This window comes from Oxyura jamaicensis, chromosome 10 (genome assembly GCF_011077185.1).
Source record: "Oxyura jamaicensis isolate SHBP4307 breed ruddy duck chromosome 10, BPBGC_Ojam_1.0, whole genome shotgun sequence".
In the NCBI taxonomy this organism is placed as follows: Eukaryota; Metazoa; Chordata; class Aves; order Anseriformes; family Anatidae; genus Oxyura; species Oxyura jamaicensis.
In genome coordinates this window covers 4840690-4859269 of record NC_048902.1, presented here as the reverse complement: position 1 = coordinate 4859269, position 18580 = coordinate 4840690, and the positions used below count along the sequence as shown (strand labels likewise).

Below are 18580 nucleotides of genomic sequence, written 5' to 3'. Positions count from 1 at the left end.
ACCATTTTACAAGAAAATGTCTTCCTTCAAAATCATTTTTTCCTGGTTTCTGCAAATAATTTGATGAGATTCCAGCAGCTTTTGGACACTTCGTGCCCTCAACAATGGGCCTGTCTTTCATATAATATTTATGCTATATTTAAGACTGGGATTTGTGCATTTCATTGTCCTAATCTGGGCTGGGGATTCCTAGTTTTCCTGTGATTTCTTACATATCCTTCAGTTCTTTTCAGTTTTTAGTCATGACCCTGAACTGGAGGTGAACGGTCAAACATCAGTCTCATTTCTGACCTCTTGCTTGACCTCTCCAAGATCACCAGGCAGCTCTTCCTCCAGGCAGGTCAGACTTGTCCAGCTGTTCCTCCGTGGGAGATTCTAGTGTTTGTTGCTGCAATAAATTTGGCATTTAGAAGGCTGAGACAGAAGCATATATTCCTACCCTTTTACTGGTCTGCAAATGGCTTATCGCTGTTATTCTCAGCTTTCTCCCCCTACCAATGCAACATGCAAGCAACCTTACTAGATTGTAAATTTCAAGAGCTAATTGCAACAGGCCTGGCAGCCTCTGTCTGTCCCTGCCAGGACACTGGCATGAGGCAGGCCATCGTGTGCTTTGGAACAGCAGCCCACGTAGTCTGTGCTCCCTGCAATGAAATGTTGCCTTCCTCCGTGCCAGGAGCTGCTGAATGTTGGATCTTGGACCCTTCAGATTTGGTGTGGTCGGCTTGGCGAGAAAACTGCTGTTGGTCAGACTCCTTAGAGACTGGGGCCACTGGGAATAAGGACTTGAACCTCTTTTCCAAGATGAACCACTTTGCTCCAAAATCTCAGGTGCATTGCAAGAACTGTAATACCGAAGTTTTTCCAGAGTGACAAAAATCTGAAGAAAGGAGGACTTTAAAAAACAAAACAAAACAAAAACTTGATTTTACTCTTGCTTGGTTATGATAAAAATGAGAAATGGCAGCAACGTAGGAGAAGCCAATTGATTTGGCCATTTACAAATACACCAACAAACAACATGCACACAAAACTGTGCTCATTTAAATCCAGATGTTTTTAGTCTCATCTGCTGAACTAATTGCCATTCATAATTTCTTTATATTTCCTCTCCTGTCTCCTTACGGGAAGCTAATTTTTCCCTCCCTTAATACCAGAAACCCTCGTACTGCTTTTCTCTACTGTAACCACCAAAAACCCACCTCAGCAATGACCACCACGGTCACAGAGCAGATTAACTGGTATAAACAGCTTGAGAGCGCTGGCCGCTTATCTGCCAGGGTAAATCAACACTCTTGTTCACACATCCTTGAGCCAGGAAGATTGATTAAAAGCCCCACGTGGCCCCAAAGCTAGAATGTTAAGTAAAGGACTTCCACGGTTTCCATGGAACAAGAGTCTGGGGAGAATGTAAGACTGAGGAGGAAAACAAACACAAGAAAAAAACAAACCCAACGAAAAGTCTTTGATCTGGTAGCTGTATGATACCTGTAATGTCGCAGTTTGTAGAAAATAAGAATGTCAGTTTATCACCTCTGTTTTTCACTGCAGTTCAAGTCCATTATTTTATATATATTAAAGTATATAAATATATTTTATGGACAGAAGGCAAATGACCTTTTCTAAAGTGTGTCTCCCTCCCTGAGCTGCAAAGGTTAACCAGAACAGCTGTATTCACAGATTGCTCTCAACTGGGAGAAATATTTTTGTGATTTTTTTTCTTCAGACTGCTGCAGTAGAATAAGACCTGGTGGGACGTTGAGCTGCACAGGATGGCAAGGAAAACAAGTGCAAGTGGGCCTGTTGCTTGCAGATAAAATTCCAGGATTAATCCTCTTCAATACTATGACCCAGATGCCATTACTTATTTCATTTGTAATTTGGAGGGGAGTTTCTAGACTGAGTCCACTGCGTTTGTGGGTGTGTGGGAGACGGAGCTACTTTCCAGCGAGCACCTCCTGGCTAGCTCTGAGCTCTGTGCCCAGAGGTGGCCAGACAGCATCGCTGTGTGATGCTGGTTTCAAGTCCCATGCCTGAGTTTGTCCATCACTATCCATTAGCAGTGAATGAAACTCCCTGAGTCCTGGGTGCTGGTGAGCAAACTCTCAAGCTGTTGTCAAGCTGTGCCTTGTACAACGTGTCAGGCAGGGGAGCGACCTCAGCGTTGAGGACAGCAGATGAGGACATCTCCTGGGAGACACGCTCTCCTAGAATACAGCTCTCGTGCCTTCAGTTTTTCTTTACCCCATGGCTTCCTATACTTCTCTTATGTGGTTTTATGCATGCTTAATATGGCCCAAAACATGCGGTCTTCAGTAAGTGGAGAGGAGATTAGTGTTCAAGAGAGCAGGCCTCAAACTTCTGTTTCTGTCAAACTTCTATATAATGTTTTAGTAATGTACCATGAAAGGTGGGCTTTTATCTTGAAAACATAAATTGGCAGGTCATGAATTATTAAATGTGTTGCTAATCCATACCTTGTGTATCTTTAAAGAAAACAAAAACAAAAAAAGTAAAATTTAAATTTGCTGGCCAAAGAGGGAGGAAAAAATAAGCTCTGTACCATAATAAGAATATTTTCCTGTATTTGTCATCCTTTCCAGATATGTTTTAGTAATATTTTGATCTTCCCCATCCTTTTTCTCTGTTTATATTTGAGTAGCAAATGATGCAGAACCACAGGAGACCTTTTAAATGGATAGAAAGTGTTTAATGATCTTTGCCATACTGCATTCAAATGTTCCTCTGTCATTACCCAAATCCACAGTAGGGATTCCCTGCTGCTATGTATCTCAAGCTCCTCAGAAACATGGTTATGAATTTCAGGAATACGGCTTTGATTCTCAGAATTTCCATTTTAAAGGAGAGTCCTACAGATTAAAAGAATGCCAACGTTACCACCCCACTGTTGCTTTGCACTGAGTAACTTAGACAAATAGCAAGTTATGTAAGTATCCAATAGCTCATTCACTTATTAATTCAGTAACTGTTTTCTCTCTTTCCCTGTTTTTAGAGGCAGAAACAGAAATCCTATTGGTCCAGGAAAGTATGGATATGGGAAAGTGCCATACATTTTGCCTTTACAAACTGATACTGGTCAGCAGCCACAGAAACTTCGGAGGCAGCGACAGTCATCGAGGAACCATGCATTTCATCAAAGTCCAAGTCTCATGAACTCTTACAGCCAGTCAGCTAGCCCTTCACTTCAACATGGGAATCTTTATCAAGAAGAAGGTGGGCCTCAAGCTGGACACCAAGTCCTGGGACCCTCAGTTTATCAGTCATCTTCATTTCCAGTCTCTCAAAACTTTTTTCATAGCAGTGACTCGAGCCATCATGGGTCCGCATCCCACCAGGCAGTCCAGGGTCAGCCCCAGCCTCAAAGGGCTGCAGCTATTGTATGCATTGGCACCTACAAGCAATATAAACTCTGCAACACAAATGTAAGTCTGGATTTCTTATATTTAATTCTGGACAGCTGTTGGTTTTCCCTAATGTGCTAAATGTTCATATAGTCAAGAAGTTAAGCTGAGCACTGGTTTTTAATTTTTTGAGTATTTTTCATGTACTTTAAAAGTGTCTCGGTGAATACTAGAAGTAGATGTGTAATATAGTAGTTATCTAAAAACATACCTTGAAGGATTTAAAGCAGTTACTAAATCTAGCAGTGTGTGTAATTCTTATTTGATAGACAGAGAAACCAAGTCACAGAAACGTTGAACTTTTTTTTCCATGCAAGAAACGAAAAAAATGGCCTTGGAATATACCATATTACGAAGGCTTCCTACTTCTCAGTCCCCTAAGATAAGGATATAATTCTGGGAGGGCTACTTAGGATCTAAATAGCATTAGAGCCAGTACCTGGTAGCTTTGATCACTTTAGTATCTTTCCATGGTGCCGTGTGCATTCTGGAGCAGATGCTGCTTTTATTAGCATCCAAACTCAGTGCTTTGATTTTGGCCTCCTAGCTTATTGGAGAGAAAATCTGTTCTGCGTTAATTTTAAAATAAAACTTAGTGTGTTACTGCTTCGTTCAAAAATGTTTGGCTGGGTGTAGCTCTATGCTCTGGGGCAGTCTCCCATTGTATGTGGGAAGCTAGTGAGGTTTTAGTATTTCTCCACACAAGCAATTTCTACCGTGCTAAAATACTCTGTTTCTGGCTGTGTCACTTAAGTATTTCCTAAAGTATCTCATCTTAATATTTGTGTCTTACTGGGGCCACGAATGCAAGGTCATGTCGCCAACGTCGAGAAGCTGCTCTGTGATTATTAAAAGCAGGGTGCTCAGGCGTGCTCAGCGTGCTGACACATCAGGCCACGTATGTCTGAGTGAACGTGTGATTCTTCTGCCTGTTTGAAATCCTGTTGTGGAAGGCTGCACAGCGGAGATGTAGCAACAGAACATACGGTCAGGATAACAAAAAACTAACTTAAGCAAGTCAGATGAATGCCTTGCCTGGTAGTCTAGTGGTTATTGCGTTTGCTTTATTTATGAATAAAGTCCATTGATGGAGCCTAGAGAAGTTGATTGAAGAGACCCAATGTCAAGAAAGTTGGTTTAGTGCGTCTTTCTGAAAGGGAAAGCATGAAAGAGTTGCTTTGAGCCTCTGAGTATAGTCCCCGTTACACATTGCTGTTTGGATTTTTTTTTTCTTATTTTTATTTCAAGGGAAAGGGAAATAAACTTGCTTAGGGGGCGTTAACTTGGTAAGTCAGCAGTGCTGAATTTGCTCACTTGCATTTAAAAGTGATACACAAACCTTTCAGTGGCCAACACGTGAACTCTGCTTTTCTCTAGTAAACCTTTCATTATGATAGTACCCAACACTTGTGTATTGCTTTGAATTACTCTCCAGGGGATTTTACCACCATGTGATAAGCCTTTGGGATCCACGTTCCTTTCCAATATATTGCATCTCCTTGTGTTAATCCATATCTATTCCGTCCCTTCCTGCATCCAGGCAAAAAGTGGGGCAATATAACAAAAAGGTTTCCGGGAAAGATATCTTCAGAGAGCAATAGCTGATAGGTGAGGAAATTAGAAATGAACTGGAAGAAAGAAGTAATTCCAGATAATCCCAGGTGGCCTAGGTGGTGGATAAGGAAGGTTTGTAGAGAAAACTGGTTGAGAATGACAAGCAGGATGAAGAGATGGGGGCTGGGAGCTTGTGAATTAGACGGTGACAAGAAGTGCTGTTCAGTATGATGAGTGGTCTGGCCATTCCGGATTTTTTGTTGGTAGTGGGCAAACATAAGTAAAAATATTTTCACGTTAGTTCTGGAAACCAAATAGGTGAGCATTCTGTTGCTTCATCTTTGCCACAGTGGCATGTATACATGCAGTTATAAAGAAGTTGTTAATGTTACCTGGGAGTTTTAAAAAAGAGAAATTGTAGATGATGTAGCTCCTCCTAGGCATGGAACTCTACATAGTGATGGTTTTTATTTAATGGAATTTCTATTCCCCTCAGAGAAGCCACGACTGCTTTGGAGGCTATTTTTCTCTCTAGAATGTGGTAATTAATATAACTATAAAAAAGAAGTTGCTAAGAACAGTTTTAGCTATAAATGCCAGGATGAAAGCAAGACAAGGCTGATAGTGTTTCATCTTGTTTGCTTGTTCTTCCTGATTAAATGCTTCTGCACATGGGTTTTAATTTAATTTATCAGCAGTGACATGTACCAGAGGCCTTGACAGCATGCAGAGAACAGTCTCTCTCTCTTTTTTTAAATACTTTTTCTTTTTTAATTCTTTCCGGAGCATAGAAAAGCAGAAAATCTCGTTTATGGAGAGGAAAATAATCTGTTAAGTTATCCTGGTGTTTAGCCACTCCTTCTACAGTTTCTCCTAAGGGCAGTTAATTAATAACAAATTAAGTCAATGTGCCTTGGTCCATTAGGTCATTTCCTCATTATTGTACATTTATTGTTTTTTTCATTAATAGCTGAACTCATTTTACATGACTGACAGCTCGGTTCATAAAAGTTAACCTTAGGCATTCTGGTTAGAGAGAACCTAGGAAGTGCTTATATTTGCTCAAGTGGTTTGGCAGTTTCATTAAACCCATTTTCTCGTTGTACCAGTAGCTTCCTCTCCTCAGCGCCTCTCATCCATGCTTTGTGCATGCCCATGTCCGAATGCACAGCTGCCTGGCACCTCTTCAGGCGGGAAACAAGCAACAAGCATCTGTCCCTTACAAAGGGGCAGTACTGTCGGGTCTTCCTGAGACCATAGGCTGCTTGTAATGCAGGAAGATTCTCCCAGTGTAGTCTTAAATTCCTCCAAAATGAAGGATCGATGTAAATCTTTGTTACTTCCCCCTGCATTAGAGGAAAGAGAATTACATGGGCGCGTGAGTAAAGTAGAGTTTGAATGCCAACTTGTTTGCGTTTTGTCACCAGAACAGAGGAAACAACTGAAATGGAACATTTATTTACTGAACCCTTTTTGTTACTGAGTCTCACAAGCACTGCCAAGTCGCCGGCTCTTTGTGAGTAGCTGAATGTGTGAGCGTGTTTGTAAATTAACTTCAGGCTGAGGGTTGCTTGAGGAGTGTTCACAAGGCAACTTCCAGGGCTCTGGATGTTCAAGCCTGCTTGCGCAGTGTGAATTTGGTAAGGCAGAGTAACCCTTTAAAAAGTCAATTTTATCTAATTTAATATAATTTTTGTAAGACACACAGTGAGTTGTGGCTTATGGGTAAGGATATTTAACACTCAGTCCTTGGAGGAAGTGCAGGCAGGAGGGCCCTGGTTGCCCAACAGCTCGCTCCCTTCCTTGTTCTGCAATCCTCGCTTCCCCGGTTGTGCCCATGCGGTTCGGCCTGCAGGCACATGTAACCGTGACCAAATACATGCTCTGCTTATGGAACTTGTAAGATGGTGACTGTTCTGTGATTCAATCACAATGCAGCAAAAAGCATGGGAAAACTAGTCAGAGGAATTCATATACAAGTTTCACCATGCAGAGCCACACAAAATGCACATACAGCCTAAATTGTCTTTAGCTATTGACTGAGGTATGTTCTTGATAAAGTTTATATTTTTGCTTTTGTATGAATTTGCAAAAAAAACAAGGCAAAACATATGGAAGACCAAGCTGAGGTTAGGTAAGAGGCTCAGGGCCAATTGTTCCATTCATTTCAGTGCCTACAGAATATTAATGATGATGATGCTAATTTTGACTGGTATGAGTCAGTCCAACTTTCCAGTGGAAGGCTTTTTTGATGCAGAATTCTAATTTATTCTAATCAAATAGGAACGAAATGTTCCACAGGATGGTGTTGGGTCCATTTAAAACTGACATGCTCTGTCACCTAACCACATAGGTAGGCATTGGCAGGTTCCCTTACCGTGTGGGATCTCAGGCTGAGTCACCAGCTTGTTGGCATTCTGCCCAAGAATTTTTGATGTTTTCCACTACATCCATACATTTCCATTGAAGTATTTCCCATGTTTCAATTTTTAACAGAGGTGTAAGTGGAAATGTTTAATTTTGTGCTTAACAGAAGATGTAATTCCCTGAAGGCCTTTTCACAAAAGCCACAATAAAGTGTGCGTTCTTGAATGTAGTTGGGATGCTCAGTTACTGAGAAAATGACAAGTAGGTGGCTATGTATTTTTAAGGTAACTTTTTTTTTCAACTGAAAAGCCCCTTTTTATTCCCAAAGAGCTACTGTGTGGTTTGCTTATTCTCTTTTTGATATTTGTGTAGAGTAGGTGTTTGACATAAGTGGAAAAGCCGGGTTGTGATGACTTATCTCTTCCTGAGGAAACAACCTTGATTTTATGTCAGGAATTTTCCCTTCAAACAATGTGGGATTGTGTGTACGTTTGGTACTCTGACATTCTGTGGCTGTATGGGAAACTTACTAAAAGCTTACGTGGGTTTACATTGCTTTGGGTTGTACTGACATTTCTTTGAGTGTTGATATTTGCAGCAGAACTTCATCAATATTACCACAGAATGCATTATCACTGATAGACTCACCTTACCACACAGTGGCACAGAGGTACCGCTTGTAAAACATCCTACTTAGTTTGGTCAGTTGTCCCTAGTGTTCAAGAGAGTTGCATAGAGACGTTGATGGAGCTCTTGGACCACAGTTGTTTTTTCTGCATCTCTCTGTACTTTATGAAACTCCCTTCAACAGCTGAAGACTGCAGTAGGAAAAAAAGTATTATGATGTACTTATTAGGATTTGACTAAATTATGTGAAAGTGGATGACTTAAATCATGAGGAAAAATAGGTTGGTGTAATTTCAGAAGCTTTCTGTAACAGTTTTATTCCACAAGCTTGCTGTGTACACAAAGTCAACTCTTTTACATCAAGTAATTATTACTAGGTTAATTACTTAATAATCTATTTAAATGTATGTAACATGGCAAAAATCATAGAATTTATATATATATATTTTTATGGCCAGGGGCTTATGATTTTTAATTAAAATTCAGTTACTTGGAAGATAATCTTCTAAGTTGTTTTAAACTAATCTAGCGTCTAGGAGTCCAAGGGTCATGCTCTAATACCCTGTTGTGCAAAGAACCGTGAAAACATGGACTTAAAAAGCTAGGTGCCACATAAAAATGTGCTAATGTATATGTGGCTACAGGCATAGCCTGTACTCTCCGGGCCAGGGAGAAATGATCAGTAGGATCTGTAATATTCTCATGATAACCTCATCATACAGAAATCATGAGATTTTATCTTTCTCCAAAGACAATTCAGTAACATATAAATAAAGTATTTGAGACATCTCTGTACTGTTTGAAGTTGGATGATGCAGGATATGTCTAAGGACTGCTGAAGATTCAGACCCTCGTTTATGTCCAGTAATAGCATGATATAAAAACGTTAATTCATATAACTGTCTCAAAATTAAAAACAAAATGTGTATCATTTGTTTCCTAACTGTTCAGCAGTCTAGGAGTGGGTGGTTTGATTTGACAATTGGAATTATCTAAGATGTCACTTTTTTTTTTTAATTCTGAAAAAGAGTGAATGGGATGCATATATCACAGAGGAGAGGAAGAGGGGAAAAGATCCACGGTATCCAATCGCTTCATCAGTTGTGTGGATAGCAGCATTAGCATTTAAAAATACTGTGGAGAGATTTGGAAATTTTTTTCTAATATCTGTGAACAGTGAAACATTACTGTGGAGTGACTGAGTGGTGCGTTGCCTTGCCATTGCTCAAACCTCTGTGCCAGGTTTTGAAGAGGAAACTAATCAGTGAAAATTGGGAGTTTGGAATTTCAACCATCTAAATTCAGCGGGTTGCATTCCTGATGTATCTGTAAAGTGGTTTAACAGAGTACTGTAAATTTGAGTAGTTGTTTTTTATCAATATGGACAAGTGTTGCAGGAGATATTTTATGGCATTCCAGCCTGACTTTGCTTGTTGGTGTCAAGTGATATTGTCAAAAGTGTTTGTCTGAAATTCTGGTGCATAATTATTCAATGCTCCTATAATTCAGGTAGAATTTTGCTTTTTATTCGTACGTTAGTTTAATTGCATACAGGTTTTAGAAGCAGGGAAAACTGCAGATGTCTACAAATTTTGTTGAAGGGAAATCCCTTGAATTAATTTTCAAAATAAGTGTTTTTTTAAATGTTGCCTTTATGAACATTAGTTAACTATTCCCTTTAATTACAGGCATAGAAAGCACCTCCTATCGGAAGACACTATCTTCTTTAGTACATGAAAGGAGCAATTTTTTTCTGTTATTTTTACTGGATTATTTAAGTACTAATGATAGTAACGTACTATGCATTTTCAAGAACACGAATTACATAATGGCAGGAAACTGACTGAGGTGAGTGGAGGAAGAAGGAAATACAGGAGAAGCTGCCAAAATTAAGCTAAGGTTGCTGAAGAAGGTGGTCCATCAGCAATGCTGTTTCTAGCATTTTTTTTTTTATTTTTTTTTTAATTAGGACTCTGAATTTGCAACCAAAACTCATGTAGAAAGTTAGGAAACAAACATAAGATTACAACTAGCAAGAAGGTGTTCCCTTGCCTGACAAGGAAGTAGCTGTGTTGGAGGATGGTAGTACCAACCCTCTCCCTCAAAAGTGCTGAAAATAGGAACTTGGCACTACATGCTCTGTGGTGCTCAAAAGAGTTAAATATTTTTTTCTTCCCCATATGAAGAGATAACTGCATACAGAACAGCGCAAAACCCAGAAATAATTAAAGCAGTGGTGATACTTAAATACATAAAAATCAAGTAGTGATGCTCTGTCTCTGCTTTGCTAGTACTTTGTCAAAGTACTTTGTCAAGTGTGCTATGTGTTTGTCAAGAAATAACACCTTTCCAGGCGCTGTATTGCACATGTTATGCAAGATATGCAAGTTTAATTAACGAAACAGAGTTTATTTCTAGTGATAGATTGGTAAGGCTGTTATCTTCCAACTATTGACTTATAGTTGTGGAAAAGCCAGTCTCATATTTCTTTTATCTGTCCCTGCAGTGTTAGTGAGGCAATGGGTGATCTGTGGTGGGCAGAGGCCAGGGAAATAGCCTGTGCCCCTCCCTGCCAGCTGTCTTCTGTTTTTAGCTGCAATAACGTCCTAGCCAAGCAATGTACTGTTTTCTTTTTCTGTAGTTTTGGTTGCATTATCATTTGCTAAAGATAGCAAGCATAGTCATTGTCTTGGAAAGTACCTAGTTATTCACAAACTGAAAAAAGATTGGACTAAGCAAATTGCACCATAGGTGAACTTTTTCCCCAAAGAGGCAGAGTGCCTGCTTCCGGAAGCTGCAGACCATCCTTATTGTGCACATCCATTGTATACCTACTGGGTTCTATAGTTAATGAGACAGTAATTACATAAGTAACTTTGAACTCAACATTCCTGTTTCATCCCTGGAGTAAGTTGATCCTGCAAAATGAATGAATGACTCAGAGGTCATATGGAAAAACAGTGTAATCATACAGATGAGAATGGGCCTCATAGGCACAAAAAAAATAAAAATTTAAAAAAAATATATAGTAATTTGCAAGGGCAATTTTGTGTCTTCTAAGTTGAGGTTAAGCATTCTTTTAATGTCCTTTCGTGTACTGTATGGAACTTCATAGTTTCAAATCAAAAAGGAAGAAGCCTTTAAAACCAGAATTCTGCCCCATGATAGGTCAGTATTCACAGGACTGATCGGGTCGTTGCAGCTGAGCCAGTGGGAGGAGTTCATCCTTTACTAGTACTACAGGGCAATGAAAATGCTTTGTCATGGTGTTCAGGTGTTTTTTTTTTTTTTTTTTTTTTTTTTTCCTTAACACAGGTGTTGCAGCTGTTCTTCCAAGTACAGTCCATCTGTGCTCCTTACCTTATAGCAGCAGCAGTCAGTTTTCACTTTCTTAGTGCCTCGTCTGATATTTTCCATCTCATCTCCCCATTTCTTCTGCCTACAATCCCACTCCTTTTTGCTTAGGTTCCCTGCCTTCTCTCCAGTTTCTTCTGGTTTCACTTCTCTGGCCAATTTGCTCATCCGCTGTCATTTCTTGAATCCCAATCCAAAGTTTTAGTCATTTTTTGCAAGGTAATCCATACATTCTAGGGACAGGTTTTTGTATTAGGCCACTTCTTTGCATCGTCCATGGTGCCTGCGACAGGATCAAGGTCACTCTTGAAAACAGAGGAGAGACATGTCCTGTGCTCGTTCCTAGTGCCTGCCCCCAGAACAGACCTCAGGAGCAAGTACCAGTAATTGCTGGAAAACCGATCGGGCTCTGTGAATCTCCGTTGGATTATGCCTCTTGTAAACAGACTGTTCCAGTACATTAGCTGTGAAACTTCAACAAGTTTTTACTGCGCATGTGCAAAATGTGATTATCAGTATTTTTTTTCAAAAGCTTGTGGCTTGGCTATATTTGGATAAATTTCCATATAAAAGGCAGAAGATGCGTTCTTGACAAAAAGCACTTTCCTGGCTGACTCCATTTCACTCATTAAAAGGAGACAGGCACTTACATTTTGGGGAAAAAAAATAAAAATCAGACTATTTGAAGCATGGGAAAAAAAATAAAACACTTATCCCCTCTTGTTTTCCTTTAGACTCATTCTTGGATGAAATGCTTCAGTCAAAAAAAAATAATAAATGAGATTAAGACAGATACCAGGAGTGGAAAATTTTAGCCTGAATGGTTAAAGTTGGATGAACTCATAAGTAAACAGACAGTGCTACCAGCTGTAGCAGTACCAAAGCATTATAAGATATGATAAATGTATCTACTAGTTTAAAATGGCACTTTTTTTTGAGACATATGAATTGGGGAAAAATACAAAATACATTGCAGAAGTAGTGAAACAGATTAAGAATGTCTTGTATCAGAAACTGTGGATGTGATTTTTGATGGAAACAAGAAAACTAACATACGAATAATACTGCACTTTCTGTCACAAGTGATTAAGAGGTTGCAGGAGCCAAGTGTACGCTATGTGTATGGTGCTCTACAACTGTTCACTTTGTGTGGAAGACAAACGTTCCAGAAAAAGAAAGGTGGGTCGTCTTTAAAAAAAAAATAAAGTAAAAAAATACATACTTTCAATGGATTTACCAGAATCACCCTAGATGTCATAACTGTACATTTGTGCTTCACACAACTCCTCTAAACATTTATGTTCCCTGATTGCCATGTAAAATAGAAGTTTTTTTGCTAAGAACACTGATTATTTACCATAATGAGATTTTTTTTTTTTTTTTTTTTTAAGTTAAGATGTGGAGTATTGTGGTAATAGAAATCAAAAACTTTCCTAAACTTTTAGTCCTTCTGCTGGACCTGTTCAGGTAATCCCTCATCCCACACAGAGGCCGCTTATTTAAATGGAATGTGTGCAATTGAATTTCCATTTAATTTGATCAGGATTTCATGGAGAAAACTGGTTGAGGATTATTGCCACATACTGATGATGATGGCGTAGAATAAAAGAATAAAGTAATGAAATCTATGTGACACACAGGCTACATCCCAGAAAGCATGGAAAATGAGAAAGAAAGGAGAAAAATTGTTTTAAAATGAAGTGAAATATTGCTTGAAACCACAGTAGGTGTTTTTATTAATTTGTCATAATTTTCTAGAAACTGCAAGAACTAAATATCTCACCTCCACCTTCTCTGTTGGTTTCACCAGAGCTGTGCTACATGAGCGCTTGGCTCAGGATCTTTCGAAGCTGGTAGGCATGGCGCCTTTCAAAAAGGGTTTTGGAGTGACTCATTTTTCTAATGTAAAGAAATACTTTATATAAAAAAAATCTATTAGAAAAGTTTAACTTGTTTTTAGCCCCGGTTATTACTTGATTAAAGCAACTATCCTTAATAAATAAACCTCACATTTTCTGAGGACTATAAAAACGTGCTGTTCCTAAGATGTATTTCAACAACGAAGACAGATGAGACCCTGGATCAGAAGCAAGGCTGAAAGCTTCCATGCTAAGCCATTCCTCAGACTTTGAGCCAGGTTTTGTCACATGGAAATTATTTTTTTAATTGATTTCCCATTAAACGAGGCAGTAGTGTGCAGTTTAAGCACCTTGAGCATTATGTAGTGTTCCTATAAATAGATATTTGAATGGAAGGAATCTTGTATTTGGCGGATTTTTTTAATGCATCATAGTTATATAGAAAAAACGATACCACTGTTGAACAGCTGTTGTACAGAGTAGTTAAGATATTTGTTGCAAATGCCAAGTTTTTAATGCTTGGTTAGGATCATGTAAAGAATATCCTCTGTGCGCTCCAGTCTCAATACTGAAGTACTTTGCTTGGGGAACTGGGCAATAAAAGAAATTCGGGACGGTAAAATAATAACTGTGTTTTGAAAAAATGGCTTTGGAATGGGTCGATAGTCATCTGGTCTGGTGCTGGATCAAAAAAGACTAGCAACAGTCCACTGGCTGGATCACTGGCAGGTGTGAATTGACGTAGCGCTGGCTTCCATAGCATACTTGTATCACTTTACACCAGATGATGTTCTCTTCCAGTGGGATCTGTTTTCAGTATTTGTCTCCCATTTTCTATTTGTTAAACTTGAATGTTTTAGAATCCAATTATTGTTTTTCGTATTATTATTAGTATTTGGAATAACATTTTAAAATTTAGCAATAACCAGAAATGGATGATTTTGTTAACATGTTTTTGGTGCTACTGAGGAACTGTATTGTTGGTTTGCCTCCTACAGCCCTTTGAGACCCTCCTGAGGTAACGGTGCCAGACATTTCTGGTCAGATACATTAGATCAGTGTGGGTGCTTTGTAAGGGACGGGTGAGCCACTCACATTTAATTTAAAGCTGAAGCTGGTCTTGTAAAAGATTCAAGTTGTTGAAATCCTGAAGCAAAATACGTTATTTCAGTCTAATCAGATCTGTCAGAATTCAAAAAAGCCACAAATCTGTAAAATTGGGAAGAGTTGCTTATTTTTCTTTTGGGTTGATCTTTCTCCCCCGATATGAGGCATACTAGAGTGCTGTTGAAGGGAAGAAAGGTAAAGCACTAATCGCTACCACATTATGCATTACTGGTTTATTTGACTGATACATTTCAAAGTTAATCAAAGTTATGCTCAGGTGACACTTCAAAGGCTCTCCTAGATAAATTCAGAGGGCTTTGTGGAGCAAAGGTGAAATCAGCAATGGGAAAAACGTTTTATGTTCCAGCTGTGCTCCTAAAAATGCTGATGGTGTTTTGCTTGTACCAAGGCCATTAGCCTGATTGTATTCAGACATCCATCATGATCTGTTAATTTTATTATAGCTCAGAAGAATGCTAACGATGTAATGGGGCTGGCAGAAGGTGAAAAGAAGGAAAGATAAGCTAGCTACAAAGTGATGGTGGAGGGATTACTTGGGAAAGATAAACATACACGTATCAGGAGGGCAGGATGAGATGCACTTGACGGTTTTTAGAAGTATTAGCAAAGGAAATGGTTAAACCTTTCTGACACCCAAACATTTTATATGTTTGGAGCTAGAAGAGGTGACTTGGTAGTCAAATACATAGTCAGTATGGAGCAGTATTTTTTAAAAAGAAAATGACATTTTTCCAGAATGGAGGCTTCCCTCATTTGGCTTTGGTATCAAATAAGGTATCACAATGTGTATCGGAAGCAGAACTGTAAAAACTTGGGTAAAAAAGACACCTGGTGGGTTAATAACATGAGGTGGTGCCACAGAAGATGTGTAGAAATTTTGGCAGTGTTTGAATTTGATGGGTAAACCCTCTGCAACTGATGCAAGAACAGCTAGATTTCCATGAGGGATTTGCTCCAGTGCTGCATGGACGGATGGAAAATCACCAGCACTGCAAGAAGTGCGGGGGACCCATCAGGTTAATGGCATAACCTGCCAACAGAGCCACAGCTTGACTGGGACTGGGACCGGCTTGACTCTTGCCGGTTTATTTTTAGGGAGAATTAATTAAAATATTGTGGTCAACTTCGGCTACATTAGTTGCTTAACAAAACTTTACAGAACTGTATACGTGAACTTGAAAGAAACCTCCAGGATCATTTGGGCAGGCCTCAGGGAGTCAGCTACCCAACTATATGCATATGTTTGTTGTGGTGGTGGTGATTGGTTTTTGTTTTCCACAAAAAAGATGTTTAGCAAAGAAAAATAGCTTCAGTGATAAACGTGGGTTTAGTGCCAAGGAATAACACCCATTCTGGCTCTGGTGAATCTGGAGAGCAGTTTCTGGCTGAATAAATAAGCGAAGCAGATGTTGTGGAAATGCCCAAGTGAATGGGATGATATTAGCTTAGTATTTTGAAGTGGTGAGGTTTTGTGAAGCTGGAGTTCGTGTTTTCCTCCAGTGTGGGCACCCCAGCTGCGCAGGTCTCTCTGCCTGGCAGGGAGCGCTGCTCCTCACGCCAGGAGCTGATGGAGATACGTGCCGTGCCCTGAGCCAGGGCAGTGGGGGCCCGCACGTCCCACCGGCATGGCCAGCAGCCCAGCGTGCAGCTCTGCCTTCCACCATCTTCCTTGTCCCAAATGCAAGGCTGTTGCCTGCAGGACTACAGCGATGTTGTGTTGTGTACATGCCCAAGGTTTCTTCTGTCTGTGGGAAGCAGCCCCTTGAAGTCAGGGAGGGAAAAGAGAAAGGCTGGTACGCTGTACTACATGCACTCTTGGACTCTGCCTCGCCTCCAAGTCCTTCTCTGGTTAGCAGAGGAATATGAAGCTAGTAGTTGATGATGCCTCCCCTAATGAAGCACCATCTCTGTTGCAACAGACACATAGGTGCAAATTTATCGCTTGAGGCAGTGCTGAGACTTAGGCATGACAGGTGCTTATTCCTCCTAAACTTGTCCAGATACCCCGGTGTTCACAGATGTTCATTTTCATTGTGTGTCAAGCCAGACATTTATAGTGTACTGTCTGCGGTCATGGACTGTAACTTGAGCTGGCTAGTGCTATTTTTATTGAAAGGCTATTCTTCACATAGATTTTATTTTTATAAACATCAATTCCATTTTAATAATAATAATAAAAAAATCCATCAAATGTTTTGTGCCAGTGATATCTAGGCACATTTGCTATACCTTATTTCTTTTTTCATTGGCAGACAATTGTATTTATGTTCTGTTTTAATTTTTAAAAGTTAAAACTACTGGGAAATAAAAAGAGTCTCCAGTTGTTTAAATTGCTCTGTTGCTGACTTTGAATCAGCTGTAGAAAAGAAGGTTGCCTTGATTCTAGGTAGCACTGATAGCGGGTGTGTTCCTTGGCAATGCAAAGAGAAGTGACTTAGATGAATTAAAATTTGCAAGGCCAGATTCTGCTGTCTGGCAAGGCCATGTAACTTCCATATGTTCGGAAGGAACAAGGCTTGGGCAGTGCTTCACTGCAACGGTGGATTGTTATGTAAAGAGTTTGTTCTGAAGATGAAAGAAGAATCTTCAGCATACTGCTTCTGAAACAAGTATTTGAATTGTTTTCCTTTGGAGGTGCGTTTATCCATTGGAATGTAAAAGGATTAATAAGATTAGATAGAACCACTGCAGAAATGAAAAAAAAAAGTGTAACTAGATTACTTAGACTTTATTTAATGCAATGCGCACATAGAAAATATTAATTATGAATTATGCTTGAGCCTGGAGAATCCAGAAGGACTCTGGGGCCTTGGAAAAACAGTTGGCCAGTTACTGTAGGTCACAGGAACGAAATGGTGCCAGGAATCTAAGTCAGTGCTTTAATTGCCTTTAAAGGTGGTTTCAGTATCAAAATGAGCCATTTATGCTTTTCCAGAAATGCATTATCTCAGCCCAGCAATGAAGCGGTTTGCTCATGGCAGGCGTGCAGCCAGTGTGAGCGTGCATCAGCTGGCAGGCTGATAATTTCCTGGTGTATTGCCAATGCTTCGTTAATTTACTGAAGTGTCAAAAATTTGTTAAAAGCATGTGTTTTTCAAGTGTTTTCCAAAATTGTGTAGGGTGGTTTCTTTGCTATATGGACTTAGCTTCACTAGCAGCTAATTTTAAGAAAACTGTGGTGGTAGCAGGCAAAGAGAAGTACTGCGTGATGCCATCCCTCCAAATATTTCATACCTGTGTATCTCGGGTGAAATTGAGGCATAGATAAGGGTAACTTTCAGAAATGCAATGTCATCTTCAGACACAGTGCATTTCAAGGAATTTGTCTTAATATCTCCAAATACAAAGGGATACTTCTAAAATATTCCATCCTAAGCGCTCCCTGCTCCATCAGCACAATGCTGTGCTGCTGCTGTTCTAATGGCATGTTCTGGAAGTACGAGAAGAGTTGGCTGAGACATCGTATTCATTGCAATAGCTGTGTGGAAATGTGGCAGTGGAAGGAAGCTCTGAAAGCCTCTTAGATTGTGTGGAAGTGTCTGGTGCTCTGACGGTGCGTGGCTGAAGGAGGACCTGCCCAACTGATTTACAGCTCTTTTTTTTTTTTTTTTTTTTTTTTCTTACAAGCATACTCTGAGTAGGGGAGACATCATCTAAAACCATACAAAATTATGGGTCCGTGATCCTGTTTCTAATTTTGCAGTGCACAACCGAAAGAATAATAAAAAAAAGTCTCCCAGCATAGAACCTAGTTTTCTAGGTAACTTATATCTGCCTCTACACAACAGAATTTGAGATTTATATTAGGTGCATTGAATTTTGACAAACATCCAAAGACGTCATCCTGTTTTTGCATCAACATCTCTAGGAAAAACTTTAGCTAACTCCCTCGGTTATCACAAAAGAGAATGATGTTCATGAGGAGAAAAAAAAAGTAAAAAGAAGAAATTCCAAATCTGTTGCTAACAATTACAACAAAAAAAGAATCAAGGTCAACATTTTGTTTTCAAGAGGTTTGTTTTGAAATCCCTATGAGGCAACACAATTCCAGTGCCCTCCTGTCCCAGAGGGGAAGAAGCTGAAGGAGAGTCACACGCGAAGGCTGAACGCTTTCCCCAAGTTCACACCGAAAGCCTCTGGAAGATTTAGGAAAGAGATCCAGGTCATTTAAATGCTAGTTCTGTGGCTTAACCACGGAAACATTCTTCATCTGTAAACACGCCTGCTTTTTGAAGTAAAATTGATATTCATTTGGCAAATGGCCAGGAA

General features: G+C 39.6%; 1 protein-coding gene across 4 annotated transcripts in view; it reads left to right on the top strand.

Annotated features, from left to right (window-relative positions):
* THSD4 (thrombospondin type 1 domain containing 4) overlaps positions 1–18580 on the top strand; it is a 303076-nt gene that overhangs the window by 64620 nt on the left and 219876 nt on the right. For all 4 annotated transcript variants that reach the window (XM_035336261.1, XM_035336260.1, XM_035336259.1 and 1 more), the window contains one exon: positions 3014–3443. In XM_035336261.1, the coding sequence (XP_035192152.1) occupies positions 3014–3443 (430 nt within the window). The remainder of the gene's footprint in view (positions 1–3013; positions 3444–18580) is intronic.